The sequence below is a fragment of the Monodelphis domestica genome, chromosome 7 (genome assembly GCF_027887165.1).
Source record: "Monodelphis domestica isolate mMonDom1 chromosome 7, mMonDom1.pri, whole genome shotgun sequence".
Classification (NCBI taxonomy): domain Eukaryota; kingdom Metazoa; phylum Chordata; class Mammalia; order Didelphimorphia; family Didelphidae; genus Monodelphis; species Monodelphis domestica.
In genome coordinates, this window is record NC_077233.1 from 158,597,517 (window position 1) to 158,617,565 (window position 20,049).

Below are 20,049 nucleotides of genomic sequence, written 5' to 3' on the forward strand. Positions count from 1 at the left end.
GCAGTAATGCCAGAGGCAGCAACGAGGAATAAAAATAGCTTGGCTGGTAGGGAGAGCAACTGGGCAAAAGGTAGGGAAAGAAAAAGGCAGCAGCTCCAAAGAGAGATCAGAGTTCTCTAAGAGTTTGTGAGGGTGGGTGGGTGAGGGTGGTGAAAAGCCTTGGCAGGAGTAATGGGGTTTAAAAATTTATCTCGGCTATCTTAAAAAAATGTATAGAGTTTTTTCTCCATTTTCTGGGTGCCATAAATATAAAAATTAAAATTAATATCAATAATAAAATTATTATATTTGAGATTTATTAATGATCATTAGAAATAAAGAAATAAAGAAGATATAAAATAAAGACCAGGTGCCCATGGCTGATTAGCCAGTTCAAACCTTACTCACCACTGCCACCATGCTTGCTGCATCTTAAGAGAGGGCCAGCATGTCCACCCATTCAATTTATTTCCTGTCGACAGGAACTACATAAAGGCAGGAAGTCAGTGGGCTCCCAGGAAATGTATTTCTTTTTTAGGGTAACATTTTCAATTACATAGTATTAGCAACATATTTGTATTATCAAAGGAATTTTCCCTTTTTGTCTGTTTTTCAAAATACTTTAGTGTTAGAATTAATTGTTTTTTAAATGTTTGGTAGAATTAATTTCTAAATCTGTCTGGTCCCAGAAACTTTTTCTTAGAGAATTCATTGATAGCTTATTATTTAAGTTATTTAAGTATTTTCTTTCCTGTTCTGTTAGTCTGGGTAATTTTTATTTTTGTAAATATTTAAACATTTCACATATCTTCTCAGATTTATTGGCATATACTTGAAGAAAATAGGTCCTAAAAACTACTCTGATTTACTCTTTATTGGTGGTGAGTTCACCCTTTTAATTTTTGACACTTGTAATTTTTTGGTTTTCTCAAAACCAAACGAGTCCAGGTTTATTTATTTTTTTTTAATCAGCTCCTAGTTTATTAGTATAATGGTTTTCTTTCTATTTTACTAATTTCTCCTTTGATTTTCAGGATTTCCAATTTGGTATTTTATTGGAAATATTTAGTTTGTTCTTTTTCTATTTTTTAAAGTTGCATTTCCAGTTTGTTGATCAATTCTTTCTCTATATTATTGATTTAAAGATACATATTGCCCCAAGCGCTGCTTTCATTGCATCCCCTAAATTTTGGTATATTATCTCATTGTTGTTGTTCTCTTTAAATTATTGTTTCTATGATTTTTTCTTTGATCTATTGATTCTTTAGAATTGGGTGATTTATGTTCCAATTAATTTTTAGTTTATATTTTCATGACATTTTATTGAATATAATTTTTATTGCTTTATGATTTGAAAAGGATGCATTTACTATTTCTGCCCTTTTTTTATTTGTATTTGGTTGTGAGGTTTTTGTGCTCTAATACATGGTCAATTTTTGTTTAGGTTCCAATACTGCTGAGAAAAAGATATATTATTTTCTATTTGTAATTATTTTTCCCCAGAGATTTATCCTACCTAACCCTTCCAAAATTCTATTCTTCCCCTTATTTTTAAAAAATTATTTGTTTTTTGCTTAGATTTATCTATTTCCCCAAAGGGTAAAGTTGAGATCCTCTGCTTTTTTTTTTACTCTATATATTTACTCTCTACTTCTTTTTGCAAATTGTTTAATTTTTCCTTTAAAAATCTGGATTTGGAGGCACTAGATGGCTCAGTGGATGGAAAGCCAGTCCTAGAGGCAGGAGGTCCTTGGTTCAGAGCTGATCTCAGATAGTTCCTAAATATGTGACCCCGGGCAAGTCACTTAACCTCTATTGCTTACTGCTTGTCATTCTTCTACCTTATTACCAATTCATAGTGTTGATTTAAAGATGGAAGGTAGGTGTTTAAAAAAATAATTTAGATGTCAATCCAATTGTTGCATATATATTTAGTATTGATATTATTTTATTGTCCATGGTACTTTTTTTTTAAACAATATTTTATTTGATCATTCCATGGTACTTTTTTAACAAGATGTAGTGACTTGGTTGTCTCTTTCATTAGATTCATTTTTTATTTACTTCTCTGAGATCATGATTGCTACACTATTTTTTTTTTTACTTTAGTTGAATCACAATAGATTCTGCTTTGACTCCTTACCTTTCCTCTGTGTGTCTCTCAGCTTCAAGTGTGTTTTTTGTAAACACCAAGGATTCTGGTTTTTAAACCACTTTGTTATCTACTTCATTTTTATGAATGAATTCATACCATTCACATTAATAGTTATGATTACCAAATACAGTTTACTCTCCATATTATTTTCTCCTGCTTATTTCTTTCTCTCCTTTCAGCCTTTCACTTGTTCACAGATGTTTTGTTTCCAAACACCACCTTCCTCAGTTCTCCTTCCTTTTTGTTTATCTCCTTACCCTTATCTTTTTCCTCTTTCTCTACTACTTACCTATAAGGAAAGCTATATTTCTCTAGTTGAGTGTGAATGATATTTCTGTTTTGGCTAATTCTAATGAAAGTAAAGTACAAGCATTCACCATTACTCTTCCATTATTGACTCTTAGACACCTCTTCATATGAGATAATAATACCCTTTCTGTCTTTCCATTTTTCTCCCCATTTTTTCCTCTTTCTTGTTCATTGATTTTTTCTATCAGCTCATCTTATTCTGCGTACTCCCTTCTTTCTATGTTTACTTCTTACTGTCCTTTTAGTGATAAAGTTCCTAAATATTTTAAATACTTTGAATATGTTAAGTACCTTACATTACTCTAGTGTAAAAATGGAGATTTTACCCCAGACTCCAATCCCCAGAAGTCCGTGGCAGTTCCCAGAATTCCCTATAATCTCACCTGAATCCCCACCTGGGCCGAGAACAAAATTTGTATTTAAACTGACTGTACCTTCCACTTGGTCTTTCTGCTTCTCCTTCTAAGCTCACACGTCTCTCAAGATGTAGAGTAAGTAAAATTGAATGGACTATGTGCCCTAGGCACATGCTTTCTTATTTTGTATTTCTTCATCCTTGAGTTCTAATAATCTTTAATAAACCTCTAAAATAATACTTTTATTAGAGAAAGTAATTTAACTGTTACACTAGTATCATAAATATCTTAAATATAATCTTCCTAGGCATGAATTTACTCAATTGAACATCATTGAAGCCCCTAAATTTTCACTTATCTGTTTACTTTTTTATGCATCTCTTGAGCAGTGAATTTGATGATTAAATTTTTCTTTTTCATCTCTGTTCCCCCACCCAGGAAAATCTGGAATACTCTGATTAAATGTCTGGGAATGTGATTCTTGTTTGCAGACTGAGACTGATTGGCATTTCAAATATCATGTCCCTTCCCCTTCCAGTCCTTTAATATAGTAGGTGCCTGGTCTTGTGCCTTACTGACTGTGGCTTCATGATATTTGATTTGTTTCTTTTTGACTGGTTGCAATAATTTCTTCTTCATCTGGGAGTTCTGGATTTTGACTATAATCTTCCTGGAAGTTTTCATTTCTAGATTTCTTTTAGGAGGTGATTGCTGGTGTTTTTAAATTTCTAGTTTTTCCTTTTGTTCTAGAATATTATAACAGTTTTCCTAATTTCTTGAAAGGTGATATTTATTCTATTTTTTGATCATGGCTTTCAGGTAGTCCAATGATTTTTAGATTATCTCTCCTGGATCTTATAACTCAAAAAAATCCTGTTACAGATAGTTCTATTTCTGTAGTGAAGGGGACACTGTCCCAAATTTCAGGATCTTTGCATAGTTGCCCTCAGACCTAGATCCCAAGGAACTTTAAGTTTTCAGTATTTTCAAGGTGGTGTGATCTAAGAATAGATGTGTTTAATAATCTCTCGACATTTGCTCTGGCCTTTGAGTGGCCACAAGCACTCTTTTACACCCTGGAATTTTGACTAGCATCGCTCATTCCCTTATGGCTTTAATTACTGGTGTGTACTAGTGCTCCTCCTTCCCCTGAGATCCAGAAATGCAACCTGAATCTGTGTTGTATGGGTAGTGCAATAGGGTAGGGTTGTACCAGGTTGTGCCAGGGAAGGAACCTCTATAATTCTGAACATGCCCAACTCCCTTACCATCTTTGGCTGACAGCTCTGGAAGCCATTGTTGCTGGTGTAATTTTTTCTGTGGGGGGAGGGGGAGGACTCACACTCCTTAGGTAGAGAAATGAGGGTTGAAAGCAGTGAGGAAAGGGTTGATGATAATGGCTTCCCTCACTACTCCACCCTCAAAGTCTACATGGGCTTGCCAAAGTGTGGCACCTATTTGTTCTCTACTCAGACTTTTCATGCCAACCCTTTAAGTTATCTTGAACTGAAAAAAATTTTTACCTTGTCCTTTTGTGGTTTCTGCTATTGCAGAATTTGTTTTGAGGCTTTATATTATGGTCGTTTGGAGGGTAATTTGATAGAGATCAGACAGGTCTATATACCTTCTAAATCATCTTGGCTCTGCCCTATATCTTCTGTTATAGAGGTGAATTTTCACTTTTGATCATCAGTGTATCCTTAGTTCTTTGAGGAGAGATTGTAGTTCTTACTTCTGAGGAATCCAGTTAGACTCAGAAAGATTAAATGACTTGCTTAAGGTGACATAATCATTTTATCATAAATCTAGGTTTGAAACCATATTCTCTTAACTCTTAGTTTCAAGAGCTTGTTTGGTTAATTGGTGGCTGAAAGTTATAATATATGATAGAGTAGTACTATGAGATAAAGTATAAACAGAACCTAAATGCAGTAAATCAATGATAATTGCTTTTGAAATAAATCTTTTCTTTTTAATGGTTTTGCTTTTCCAGTTTGCCTTGGGTTAGGCGAAGTTTAAATTAGTAGTAAATGCTGGCCAAGAAAGAGGAAAGACAAAAATGGTGATTTAAAATCTGCTCTTGGTAAAGGCAGAGTAGATTAAATTTTAGTAAATGTAAAAATCTCCTCTGTGCAAGGTATTGATAATACAAAAGCAAAAACAGAACAGTGTCCTTATACAAGGAGCTTACTTTCTGTTTGGATAAAAAGTCCTCTCATAAGTAGGCACGGAGTATTTTGAACATATTGAGAGATGACTATAAAAAAATTCTGAGAGAATGAAGGAAATAAGAAATGATAGAAAGCTAGAGAAATAAATATACTGTAAATATGATGAATTTATACTTTGTAATTGACATGTCAAAGCAGAAAGGCTCCGATTGTAATAATGCAAAGCCAGTTTTCTCATGGCTATGTGAAAGTTTCATGTCAGCATATTTTTGTTCTGACCTAAAAATAGTGGCTAGGGGAGTAATTATATAGATATTGAAAAGTTGTTCTTGTGGGGTCTTTTCTTTGCCTCTGTTGACTTTCCTTCCTTCTATTATTAGAATTGCTGCCCAGATTTGTTCTGTTTAGTTAGTTGAATTTTGGTGGAAGAATTTCAAATTAGTATTTTATCATCATAATATCTGATGGATCGAGCATTTTTGAAAATAGAACTTTTGTTGGCTTCTTATAATTTAATTTTCTTTCTTCTTTAAGGTACTTTATATAACTGGAAAAGAAGTTTTCAGTTTGAAAATGATTTCTTATGTTGGTGCTACTGCTGGTGCTGAATATACCAATATGAATGTCGTTGACAGGGAGATTACTTTAACTGTTGGCTGCATTGAAGTTGTTTTAATAATGAAATTTCTGTATACTGTATCGGTAAGTATTTGGGAATTATTTCTTTTTTTAAAATTATAAATTAAAGCCTCATTTATTTAGTATAATGGCGTTGGCATGCTTGAATTTTCCAGAAATTTTAACCACATACTTTTTTTTATAACCCTTACCTTCTGTTTTAGAATCAGTACGCTATATTGGTTCCAAGGCAGAAGAGCAATAAACTGTAGGCCATGGAGGTTAAGTGACTTGCCCAGGGTTAGACAGCTAGGAAATATTTGAGTTGGTGTTGGCTGGAGAATCAGAATATCAAATTGATTAGGATTATGTCTAAAATGAGGATAAATAGATATTTACAGAAGATTTTTAGGTCCTTTTTTATGAAAGTAGTTGTATTACTAGAAAGAGTTACTACTACAACTAATTGCTACTGTAACTACCATCATCACCCATTTTTATGCTTTAAAAGTTACAAAACACTTTTCACAACAATTCTTATGATATTTTTTTCAGTGTATATTGTTATTGACATCTATTTTGGCTGCTTGTTGCTCTCATTTTGATTGTTTTCAAATTCTTTATTATGCTTTGGAGAGTTGAAATATATAATAAGGTTTTAGGATTCATTTTTTAATATAGAAAATATTTGTTATTCATTAGACCGTTAAAGAATGACCATTCTCCTGAAATCCCTTCTTATTTTATAGGTAATGCTTTGTCTCTGAATTCTGTTGATGTCTGATAATCATACTAATAAGAGGAAAACACATTTACATATTTTCCTTCTAAATCATACATTCATAGACTTTCTTGATTCATAACACACTTAGTCTCTTCTTAATTTTTTCACGTGGCCATAGACCAAAAGAAATAACTTCAGTAGTTCCACTAAGTAGTACGTTTAAACAGCTCAATAGATATTTGTGCTCTCCCAGTTTAATCACCATTTGAAAAAATCATGCATATTCATTAAAAGGAAAAACTATTATCTCATTTTGAACCACATTTACTTACTAATGGGAAATGTATACCTGTTGGGCCTTCCACAACTTCTCGGACTTTTGAATCATATTAGGCTGTGCCACACTCATTTCCTGTGCCATATTGATTTTCCTGTAATGCTTGTTTGTTTTTAATCACAGCAACCACTAAAAGTATGGGAAATCATAGCTGTAAGAATGTTAACCAAAAAATACTCAAATGTTCAAGAATATTGTTAAATGTAAAATATCAAATCTAATATTGAAACTATATTAAATTTTGCTAGTTGTTTGTGGTGCCTGGCATCTCAAATGGCAATGTGCTTCCTTCAGAAATATTTAAAATGTCCTGTGGCATATCCAAATTCACACCCTTTGGGGCTTAGAGGGCAGAGTTTGTAAGCCATATTCTAAACATTTAATGAATACTAAAAAGTACAAAGATTTCCAATAGATCTGAATTACTATTTGTAGTAACAACTGTTACTACTGCCACTACCACCTTGTATTTTCATAATGCTTTAAGAGTTAACAAAACACTTTTTTCAGAACAACCCTTATATTTGGTGAGTGGAGTTATTAATATCTATGTTGGGTGATTATTGCTATTATTTTGCTTGTTTTTAGATTTTAATTTATTTAAAGTCTTACACCTAAATACTCATCAGCTCCACTAACTAGATTTAAAAAAAATCTATTTTCCATTTTCTTTTATTCAATATAAGAGCAGAAAAATGGGAGTAAATAGGGGTACCAAAGACATTTATAAAAAACTTATATGAGAGCACCCAAAATTATAAACATTGATAAATATTTAGTAATAATCATATTCCTTGATTTAATGAACCTAACATAAAGAATGTAATTCTGTAATTCATAGGCTTTTATAAACAACTTTCAAAGAGCAAAAGAAGCTTTGACTGAAGCAACAGTTCAAGCAACAGGTATAGCTGGAGGAGTAAAAGAACTGACACAAAGAAGTTCCCGAATGGCATTGGATATTCATATCAAAGCACCTGTTGTAGTCATACCACAGTCATCAGAATCCACAAATGTCTTAGTTGCTGATTTTGGGCTAATTACAATGAAGAACAAGTTCATCTTAGTGCCTAACAGCACTTATTCCCCTCCACCAGTTATCGATGATATAACAGTAAAGCTGAGTGAGATGAAACTCTACAGGTATACATGTTTGTTGGTGGGTATACTGGTTTGATTGTGTAGGAGAAATAATCTCAAGTCTTTACCCTACTTGTGGACTTTTTTTCTTTCAAGGTGTTATAAAGTTTAGGGTCTTTCCTCCCACCCCCAAGTATTCCTAGGCAAGACTATCTATTACTATTTTGTTTGGTGTCCTGGTATTTTCATTATCTGAATTGTGTATTTATATTTGTGGAATATGGAAATATGTTTTAACTAGTGGAATTTAACTACTGGAAAAATATATCTATTTTTAAGAACTAGTGGAATACTTGTTTTTTCTTACAAATTTAACAACTTGAAGCTTATTTATGCTTTTAACTTTTGAAGTTATGTTGCAGGAGAGAGGCCTAATATACAGGATATCCCAAACTCTTTTTGTAGTTTTAAGTCAATAGCCTAAAGTTTCTATTTTCTATTTTGTTGTGCTACATTCCTTTTGAGGACCTTTTTGAACATTTGAGATAAATTTTTGATTACTTGTGATTAAGGCTAACAGTCTTGGGGAAATAACACAGTTTCTTGTTTTGGGAGTATGTTTTCTTGAGAGAGAACTGTTTACTTGTCATCTTATACATTCTTTCATATCCTCTAAATACTAGTGGTTGGACATGTGAAGATTTACACTTCACTTGTCCTAAGTAAAGTCGTTCAATAGAATCTTAGTTAAAACATATATTCTGCCCTGATTATGTCACATCTAGAGTATTGTGTTTGGTTCTAGGAATTATTAGGAAAGATATAAACAAAATGGATTGTGTCCAAAAGAGGTTATCCAGGGTGTCAAAAATTATGCCAGATGAGAATCATTTGAAGAAACTGGAATGTTTGATTAAAAAAAAGACTCAGAATTCATATGATACCATTTTGTTTTTTAGTATTTGAAGGGTAAGTAGATAGGTAAAATGTTTATTAAGCTAGTCACTGTACTAAATGCTATGGATATATATAAAGCAAGACATTTCCTTTTGTCAAGGAGCTTACCTTCTAATGGGGAAAGGTGATGCATAAAAGGGGTATGAAGGAGAGTGGAGAATTGTGTCTGTGTTACTGGTGAGTAGTGGAGAAGGCCAGGAGGTGAATCAACATGGGTCTGAAGTGAACATGGCTGGAATCCTTGAGGAAATGAGTCTGGCTTAGGGACATGCTATTTTGAGGGCCGTGTTTAGCGAGAAGGTATCTCCAGGGTAGCAGGCTATTGGCAAAGCTGTTGAGAAGTCTAGAAAGTGAGTCATAATTGTGTTAGATTTGTTCTATTTGCCTCCAGATAGCAAAAAATATTAGTATTATTTAGAAATTGTAGAGAAGCAGATTGAGGTTTGATATGTGAAAAAAAATAAAACTTCTATTTACTCTAATAGTTGAAAAGTTAAATGGATTGCTTCACAAAGTAGTGGGCTCTGGGCAGCTGGGTAGCTCAGTGTATTGAGAGCCAGGCCTATGTATATAAAGCAAACAATATACAGGATGATTAGAAAATAATTAAAAGAGAGAAAAATAATGGAATTAAGAGAGGTTAGGAAAGGCTTTCTGTAAAAGGTATGATTTTAGGTGAGACCTGAAGGCAGCTAGTGAGATCAGTTAGAGCAGAGGAGGGAGAGCATTCAAAGCATAGGAGATAGCCAGACAAAGTTCCAGAAAGATTCAAGAGATGGAGTATCATGTTTATGGAACATCAAGGAGGCCATCGCCACTGAATGAAGAAGTATTGAAGATTAAGTTGTCTGAACACTTTAAAGGTAGAAGGGGGCTAGGTTATGAAGGGCTTTGAATACACAACAGAGGATTTTGTATTTGCTTCTGGAAGCAATAGTGGGCCACTGGCATTTATTGAGTAGGGGAATGGCATGAAAAAATCACTTTTGTGGCTGAATGGAGGATAGATCAGAGTGAGGAGAAATTGAGACTGACAGACCCACCTGCATTAGAGGGGTGGCAATGTCAGAGAGAAGAGATTATATTCAAGAAATCTTGCAAAGTGAAGTCAAAAGACCTTGGCAACAAATTGAATTTGGACAATGAAAGATAGTGAAGAAGGCCAGATGACTCCTGGGTTGTGAGCCTCAAGGTCTGGGAGTACAGTGTTTCCATGGAAAATAACAGGGAAGGGAGGAAAAGAAGGTATTTAGGGAGGAAGATTATGCATTCTTTTAGAATCTCTGTATAGGAACCTCCGACAGCTCCTATATAATGAACCTGTGGGTGGTGACCTGAGAAGGAGATTGGAGGCTATAGGAATATGGATGAATAGATTAAAGACAGAGGGAGAGTAAAGCAGGAATGAAGACTCAGAGACCACAAATTAGTGGGGAGTAGGGAGCTCCATAAACACCTCTCTATAAGATAACAAGTGGAGAAATTCTAAGTATGACAAACAAGAGAACAGGTGGGGAGTAGATAACTCTGGGATATCCACCATGGACCAGGTGGTCAAGAGATAAATGGGAGATATGCGGGGCAGCTGCGCTGTGTAAATCTGGCAGACATGAGGAACATAATAGGCCATAGCATGATTAAGAAGTGCAAGGAGCAAGAGCAAGGTGTAAGAGAAGAAGAGAGGGCTCGCACATGTCCCAAGCTTTTCTTGGAGATTTTAGGAATGTCAAGTGGGAGGTAATTAATGAATACGTGACATGATGTAGGTTTTTACATTGGTTGAATTGACAATGACGGAATCAAAGAGGAGGAGATTAATCTAACCCGCGCTTTGTAAAGGAATGTAGTCCCAGCCAGGATACTGTGGCTGACAATGCCCAGCCCAGGAATTTGCTTGTCCTTTGCGCTAGTCCTTTGGACTGTCCCTTTCCATACAATGAACATTAAGTGATCTGACCATGTGTTTGGTAAATTAATATATAGGATACAATATCAATACATCAATCATACTTCCAAGATGCTAACATGCCTGGTATGCTACACTATGATTTGCTGGGAATTAGGAATGATTTGAATATGAAACGTATCTAGTCATTTCCTATGATGTCTGTGTTCACATTTGTGTGGTTTCCACTTCTGTTTTAATTTATTTCCACTTCCATTTAGAGTTTCAGACTTATATTTTGTTTCTATTTCAGAGCAGATTTTTGCTTGGATTTTTCTTTTTACTTTCTTTGTTTCATTTCTCTCCTCTTTTTTTAAACTACTGCTCCTGTTTTCATTGGATTAAATTCTCAGTGTTTACATTTGTTGTATTCTTGGCCTAATTTCTATGTTAGCTTCTATTCTTCACTAGGCATATCTTCTATTATTAGCCTTTTGGCCAGAATAGCCCTGATGGAATAGTTCAGTATTCATCACATCTTCTTTTGTTGAGATATTTAAGATAAAATCGATTGTAATATGCCTGCAGCAGTACTAAGGGGGAAAGAAAAAAAGCAATATATTAGGTTTTAGTTTCTACTGACATTAATTTTTATTTCCCATTAGGATGAGCACATTTTATATGTCAGAAAGAAATAATAGTTGGAGAGGAAGAAAAGAGATAGATATTGGTTTTGTTTTATAAGGTTATTGATTTAGGGAATAGAAATTCTGAATTAATATATATGTTTATTGAAGTAGTAGCTTGTTAATATTTGGATAATAAAAAGTAAGAGAAGAGAAAAAGCATATTCTACTAGAGAAATCTTTGAGAGGCTTCAGGAAGAAGGTAACAGATGATTCTTCGAGAATCGGTGGGTCTTTGGGAGGATCCTTACTCTCCCAATGATAGTAACAACAAAAAGCCTCTAGTATAGATTTGCTTTTGCCAAGAGTAAGTCTAGACTCCTATCAGTGACACTCAGTATTCTTCATAATTTGACCTCACCCTAATTATTCTATATTTTTTTCAGTACTTTCCAGTGAAAACTCTTACTTTTAATCTCCATCCTGATTAGGTTCTCTTTCTAAAATAAAACATTGCATGCAGGGCCAGTTTATTCAGATAAATTATATGAGGCCTAGTCTCATAGTTTTCTTCTTTTTCACAAATAAACAGTTAGGCAGACCTTTTGCAGTTTTCATCAACTTTCCTTTATAATCAGTATTCCAATCCTACTATTCAACTGGAATTAATTTTTTGAACGTTCTCATGAGCTCATAATTTTAAAATCTGATTTTTCTCCCTTAATCCTCAACCTTCTTGAACTCTTTGCAGTGTTTTATTTGTTTGGCAATCTCTTCATATGTATTAATTCCTTCCTCAAATATTTACAATTAAATTTTATTTTTTATCACGCAAATATTTTTTCTCTCTTGAATCTTGTACCTCTCCTTCCCCCAAAGAAAAGACAAAACCTTTGTAACAAATTTAAATATGGCCAAGCAAATTTCTATGTATATTGAGTTATAAATAAAATTATGAACTATTTTGTGTGAGGGAATAATTTATGTAAACCATGATATATATATTTTTTAAATGAGGGTCACTGGGAGTTGCATACAGCTCCACCCAAATCCCCCAAAGAAAGAAACTATCTGAAAACAAAGGAAAGCTCAACAAGCCTTACTGGGGGAAGAAGAGAGAGCAGCCCGGTGAGCTATTGAGAACTGGCTGAACCTGGACCAGGCCAACACACTGTGACTCTACCAGAGGCAATGAAGCTGCAGAATGAGAACAAGCCCAGCTGTGTGGACTTGACACAAGTAAAGAAAGAGGAGAGGGCAAGAAACTGACAAATTTACATGTCAGCAAAGCACTAAAGGATGAATAGGAAAAGAGAAGAGGATCTTCAAACAGCAGGAACCTACTCATTCCCACATGACAACAGAGTATGTGATGCTACTAGGGAGCCAAAGTAGGGGACCAGCTGAATTTCAGGAAACTACTCAGTACCAAAAGGCCACAGTTAATGGCTTACTTAAATGATTCCCTCACACAAAATAGTTTATAATTTTATTTATTAAATCAATGGTTTAAATTTTTTTTAAAATTATTTTTATCATCATCATTTACTTTTAGACCTCAGTTTAGGTGATTATTGATTTTCTTAAGGTTATTTTCTACAGTGCATTTTTAGTTGCATGCCAAAATCATCTCTTTTCCTGAAAAAAATATTTAAAGATAGACTTTTTTTCTTCAAAGCCTCTTTTGATTGCCTTTTAAAATGTTTGGTTTGTTGTCCTGTTACTACTCTTAATGAAATTTGTCATATATATAATTTTTTTCTTTGATACACCAATTCTTACGGAATTAATTAGATTCAAGCTAGTTTTTCTTCCTATCTTCAGTGGCCCATTTGAACATATAGTTTTTATTGTATTTTTGTTTATTCAATAATCTTGCTTTTCTGCATTTTGTTTTTATGCAGACACTTTATGTTGTTAAGAAAGATACCATTTATTCCTTTAAAATGGTTATTATATTTTATTAAATGTTTTTATTTATTCATTGATGCAATTATTTATTTTATATTATCTTTGTTATTAATTAATTTAATTATATTTTTCTATATCAACCTTTCATTCCTTGTAATAAATTCAAGCTTACGTTCAGTAGAGTTCTTAAGATTTCAAAGGTGTTACTGTAGAGATTATTGTGATTTTCCTCAATTAATTCTATATCAATTCAAATAAGTCTCAGATTTCTTTGAAAATCAGCTCCTTTATCTTTTCTTATAACCTCATACCCATAATTTATTGAGGCATTTGTCAGTTAATGGGTACATTTCTTTTCAAAGTGGTTGGACTAGTTCACAGCTCCACTGAGAGTACATTTATTTATGTAACTATTTTTTCATAGACCCTCCAACATTTGTCACATTTCATTTTTTGTCCTTTTTGCTAAACTGATGAGGTGTGAGATGAAATTTCAGAGTTCATTTAATTTGGATATTTTAATCCAGCATGATATTTTGAAAAATGTTGAGTTTATTAATATCACTTTGCCAAATTCATTAAAATGTTTATTGTAACTCAACTTTAATTTTTAATAAGATCTAGATCTATTATAGTAATTTTAAGTACTGAAGGGTTTATGAAAATGAGTCATTATATAGAAAAACCTTAAACTTATAAAATCATGAAATTGTAGATCATAACTTGTTTCATAAAAGCATCATTTATTTTTATAAAAGGTTTAAATTCATTGGCCTCTTTAGACAGGAAAGTCCCCTAAAGTATTTAAAACAAATCATGACTTTATAGACAGCAAAACAAGCACTCACATTAAATGTTGGGATGATAGTCATCTGGAAACTTTTAAATGCTTAATATGTGCAGAGCTAAGCACTCTGGAAACACAGGAAGCAAAAACAAAGAAACAAACAGCAAAACTCCTAAACCCATATCATATCATAGGCTGTCAAATAAAGATTGTAGTGCATATGTTTGTGAAATCTCAAATGCTTTAATTCATAACTCAAATTTCTATAATTGTGGTTGGGTTTCAGTAGATACTTGTGAGGGATATTAACACCTCTTGATGTTATTCAGTTGTTTCTGTCATGTCAACTCATTATGATCCCATTTTGGGGTTTTTCTTGGTAGAGATACAGTTGTCCCTTGGTTCACTTATCATGGCTTCACTGTATCCTGGGTTTTTAAAAATAATATATCTAACATTCTGTATAGTGGCATTTTTGCTATATGGGTTTTTTTTTTTTTGTGGATTAATACTGTACTGTACTCAATGGAAATGCAGTATGGTATAGTATTGGCTTTAGAATGAAAGGTGACTAACCACAGTGCTATGCTCTTTAATCCTGGGTGCTAATTGACTCAGTGATTATAGCATCAGTCTGTTTGCTCTCCAGCTACTTCTGGGATTTTTATCTATTGTGGGGGTGGTCTCTGGAATATAACTCCCACAATAGTTGAGGGATCACTGTACTCCTTTGCCATTTCCTTCCTAGCTTATTTTATAGATGAGGAAATTGAGGTAAACAGGATTAAAAGATTGCAAGATTACAAAACTAGTAAATTTTTCTGGGGCTGGATTTGAATTCTAGTTTTCTTGAGTTTAGTGCTCTCTGCCACCTTACTATCCCAATTTAAACAAGAGAAGTGAAATTGAAATAATTATTAATGCTACTTGTTATCAGGATTTCTAAGTTTAGAGGGAGGCAGTTGATAAGTGATTTGAAAATGAAGTTTATGAATGAATGACTCCTTTGTGTTTTATATCCATTATTAGTCATAGTTGCATATTACCTCTTTAAAACATTCAGAAGCTATTTTTATTATTTTCCCCAATTACTTATAAAAACAGTTTTTAATATTTAAATTTTTGATTTCCAAATTCTCTCCCTCCCTCCATCACTCCTTCCCATCCCTCCAACACTCCTTCCCATCCCTCCTTGAGAGAGTAAGCAAAAAATTGGATATAGATTTTGCATTTGTAATCATGTAAAAATTTATCCATATTAGTCCTTTTGTTGAAGGGATCTCAAACAAACAAAAAAAAGAAAATGAAATATAGTAGTTTCACTCTGTATTCAGACTCTTATCTGTTCTTTCTTTGGAGGCAGATAGCATTTTTCATCATAAGTCTAAAATTGTGTTGGATCATTATATTGCTGAAAATAACTATATCTTTTATAGTTATTCATCAAACAATATTGCTGTTGCTGTATGCAGGGTCCTGTTCATTTTACTTTGTATTAATTCATGTCTTTCCAGGGTTTTCTGAAATCATCTGAAATCATTGTTTCTTATAGTAATATTTCATGACAGTCATATATTAAAACTTCAGCCATTTTCTAATTGATGGACAACCTCTAAATTTTTAATTCTTTACTATCACAAAAAACTGCAGTAAATATTTTTGTACAAATAGGTACCCCCATACCCCCTTTAAAATTTTTTTCTTTGGGATAAAGATCTAGTTAGTGGTAGTAGTATTGCTGAATAAAGCATTATGCACAGTTTTAGACTTCTTGGGCATTGTTCTAAATTGCTCTCCAGAATGGTTGGATCAGATCACAACTGCACCAACAGTGTTTTAGCTTGTGTCCTCTCCAATATTTATTATTTTTCTTTTCTCTCACATTGGGTCAGTCTGATAGGTGTAGTGTGTACCACAGTTATTATTAGTGCATTAAAAAAAAAAAACCTTACCTTCATGCTTGGAATCAATACTGTGTATTGTTTCCAAGGTAGAAGGAGTGGTAAGGACTAGGCAATGAGGGTTAAGTGACTTGCCCAGGGTCACACACCTGGGAAGTGTCTGAGGCTAGATTTGAACCTAGGACCTCACTTCAGTGCATTTTAAAAAAATATAGATAGCTTTGATTTCTTTGTCTGAAAATTGCTTGTTCATGTCCTTTGATCATTCATCAATTGGAAAACTACTTATATTTTTGTAAATTTTACTCAGTTTTCTTTATATTTGAAAATGAGACTTTTATCAGATATAGTTGCTATAAATTTCCCCCCCTCAGCTTTCTTCTTTCCGTCTAATCTTGGTTGCACTGGTTTTATTAGTACAAACTGTTTTTCATTTAATATAATCAGAATTACTGATTTGGCATCCTACAATTATCCTTCTCTCTTGTTTGGTCCTATGTTCTTCCCTTATACTTAGATTTGGCAGATAAACTATTCCGTGCTTCCCTTATTTTTTACTTATCATCCTTAATGTCTAAATCATGTACCCATGTTGACTTTATTGGGATTTGTATGAGATGTTGGTCTATCATTGAGTTCTGCCATACCTTTTTCTAGTTATCTCTCATTTTTGTCAAATAGTAAGTTCTTGTCCCTAAAGATTGGATGTTTTGATTTATAAAATACTCAATTACTATGGTCATAAGTTACTATTTATTATGTACCCAACCTATTCCATTGATCCACCACTCTATTTCTTAGGCAATGTCAGATTATCTGGATGTTTACTGTTTTGTAATAGTTTGAAATCTAGTATTTCTAGTCTACCTACCTTCATTCACATTTTTTTCATTGATTCTTTGGATATTCTTGACATTTTGTTCTTCCAGATGATTTTGTTTTTATATTTTCTAGTTGTGTAAAATAATTTTAGGTCAGTTTGATTGGTGTAGCATTAAAAAAGTAAGTTATTTTATTTTATTTTTCCCCCATTTTATGTAGAAAATTTTTCCATGGTTACATAATTCATGATCCCTTTCCCCCAACTCTTTCCTCTCCCCACCTGGAACTGACAAGCAGTTCCACTGGGTTATACATGTATCATTATTCAAAACCCATTTCCATGTTATTCATATTTATAGTATAGTGATCTTTTAACATTAAAACCCTAAGTGGATACCGTTGTTTCTCATACGTTCCTCTGGATTGTCCTGAGTCATTCCATTGCTGCTAGTAGAGAAGTCCATTACATTCGATTGTGCCACAGTGTATCAGTCTCTGTGTACAATGTTCTCCTGGTTTTGTTCCTTTCACTCTTCATCAATTCCTGGAGGTCTTTCCAGTTCATGGGGAATTCCTCCGGTTATTATTCCTTTCAGCACAATAATATTCCATCAAAACATATACCACAATTTATTTAGCCATTCTCTAATCAATGGGCACCCCCCTCATTTTCCAATTTTTTGCCACCACAAAGAGTGAGGCTATAAATATTTTTACACAAGTCTTTTTCCTTATTATCTCTTTAGTGTACAAACTCAGCAACGGTGTAGCTGGATCAAAGGTCCAGCATTCTTTTAAATCCCTTTGCACATAGTTCCAAATTGCCCTCCAGAATGGTTGGACCAATTCACAACTACACCAGCAATGTATTAGTGTCCCAATTTCACCACATGCCCTCCAACATTTATCACTTTGCTGCCATATTGACCAGTCTGATAGGTGTAAGATGGTACCTCAGAGTTGTTTTAATTTGCATTTCTCTAATCAGGAGGGATTTAGAGTACTTTTTCATTTGCTTATTCATAGTTTTGATTTCATTGTGTAAAAAAACTCCCTATTCATGTCCCTTGACCATTTGTCAGTTGGAGAAGTAAATTATTTTTGAAAGAATTGTCATTTTTATCATATTGACTCAGCCTACCCATGAGCAGTTAATATTTTCCCTGATTTTATTTGTATAAAAAGTATTTCATATTTATGTTCATAGAGTTCTTTGGTTTTTATTGGCAAATAAACTCCCAAGTATTTTATGCTTTTTACGGCTAATTTAAATACAATTCCTTTTTCTGTCTCTTGCTTCTGGATTTTGGGGGTAATGTATAGAAATGCTGATGATTTATGTGAGTTTTTATGTTCTGCAACTTTGCTAAGGCAGTTGATTATTTTAAGTGATTTTTAGTTGATTCTCTAGGATTCTTTAATATATCATAATATCATCTGAGGAGTGTTATAGTTTTGTTTCTTCTTTGCTAATCCTCATTCCTTCAATTTCTGTTGCTCCTTTTACTCTTCTAAGAGTACAGTATTGAAAATTAGTGATGATAATGGTCATCCTTGTTTTACCCCTGATCTTATTGGGGATGGTTTTTCGCTTTTCTCCACTTTAAATTTTGTTTGCTGATGATTTTAGATAGATACTACTTATTATTTTAAGGAAAGGCCCACCCATTTTTATACTTTGTAGTGTTTTTAATAGGAATGGAAATTGTATTTTGTCCAGAACTGACAAACTACTTAAAAACATTTAATTATGTACTTTGTAAATTATATACTTATAATATCATTTATTATATCTGTATTTACATACATATTGTAAGATGGAAATTTTTTATCATTTTCCTTTTTTATATACAGAAAATTATCCTATATATTTGCTGTTTGTGAAAATAGAGACTTTTAAATTAATCTTTATCCTTTTTTTAACCTTAAAAATTATTTCATTGTTTGTAAAGCAATCCAAAATAATTTTTGAAAAAATTACAGGTCCCAATTTGTTGAAGGTCAGTTTCCGGATGTACTAGTTATAATGCAACCAATAAATCTTGAGATTGCTATTCAACGAAACTTGTCCTGGGAGTGGTACCAAGAAATTCCTGCTGTGAACCTTGATGCCCAGCTTAAACCTATGGAGGTAAATGTTTTCTTTTTATTGTTCCCTTTTGTATTATTAAGAAAAGCATTAATAAAAAGAGTTTTTCTTAATGCTTTTTTTTTTTAAACCCTTACCTTCTGTCTTGGAGTCAATACTGTGTATTGGTCAAGTGACTTGCCTAGGGTCACACAGCTGGGAAGTGTCTGAGGCCAGATTTGAACCTGGGACCTCCCATCTCTAGGCCTGACTCTCAATCCACCCAACTGCCCCCTATTAATGCTTTTCTTAATAACATACAAATCATATATGTGTATATATGTGTATATATACACATATATGTTTTAGATATAAGAAGCTTTATATATATACATGTAGATATATATGTGTGATTTTTTCTCAATGTTTCTGAGTGATGTGATTGAAAATCTATCTTGTGTATTCATTGTGATGAACATATATTACTACAAAAATATATTTTAAAATGTTTTTGATATTTTTTCTCCAAACCATGTCAGTGATTTAACATATATTAAAGATACTGTTATGGAAAGTAAGGAAATGAAATATTTAATAGAAGAATAAGAACAGCTTTATTAAAAACAATTCTTTAATCTCATTTCCTTTATTAGAAGGATTACTAGACTGTTACATCCATGGTGCATGCTATACATACCTAGATTGATCTTAAATTTATAAAGTATCTAATACTTTTTTCTCACAGCATCCTTATGAAGTTATTACTATGAGTATTATTATTGTAGTCTTACATATGAGATAATTGAAACTCAAATAGCATAAGTGATAGACTTTTGTTTATATGCTTAATAAGTATCAGATTGGAGATTTGAACCCAGTTCTTATTAACACCAACTCCAGCAATTTATCCCTTATGCTAGACAGCTTCATTCAATGACACATTTTGTTGAACTTTTATATAAAATGGAGAGATGTGAAGCCAGAATATGATTGACTGATTGGTAGAAAGTGAAGGAAGGAATGAAAATGGGATTATAATGATATTTGGAATGAGTGATGCTGGGTGAAAGGTATAAAAATAATAATGTAATTATAGAGAATGGAATATCTGAGGAATGAACCTTCGAGGTGGACCACTGTCAGGTGATTTGGGGGTTTAAAGTGTAATCATTCCTTTGGATAAGATAGAAGCAATGAAATGTTCATTGATGAAAAGGAGTTTGATCATTTTTAGAAGAATCATTAATGTGACTATCACCAAAAATGGTGGCTTGGATTATGTAGGAGAAAAAGACTATTAGTTATATACTCTATTCTAGGAGGAAGGTGGGAAAGTACCTTGGAGGGATATATGATAGCAACA

The 20,049-nt window shown here is 33.1% G+C and overlaps 1 protein-coding gene across 6 annotated transcripts in view; it reads left to right on the plus strand.

Annotated features, from left to right (window-relative positions):
• Window positions 1-20,049, plus strand: part of VPS13A (vacuolar protein sorting 13 homolog A) — a 317,263-nt gene that overhangs the window by 144,730 nt on the left and 152,484 nt on the right. For all 6 annotated transcript variants that reach the window (XM_007499009.3, XM_056803980.1, XM_056803981.1 and 3 more), the window contains exons 32-34: window positions 5,505-5,672; window positions 7,491-7,792; window positions 18,602-18,749. In XM_007499009.3, the coding sequence (XP_007499071.2) occupies window positions 5,505-5,672; window positions 7,491-7,792; window positions 18,602-18,749 (618 nt within the window). The remainder of the gene's footprint in view (window positions 1-5,504; window positions 5,673-7,490; window positions 7,793-18,601; window positions 18,750-20,049) is intronic.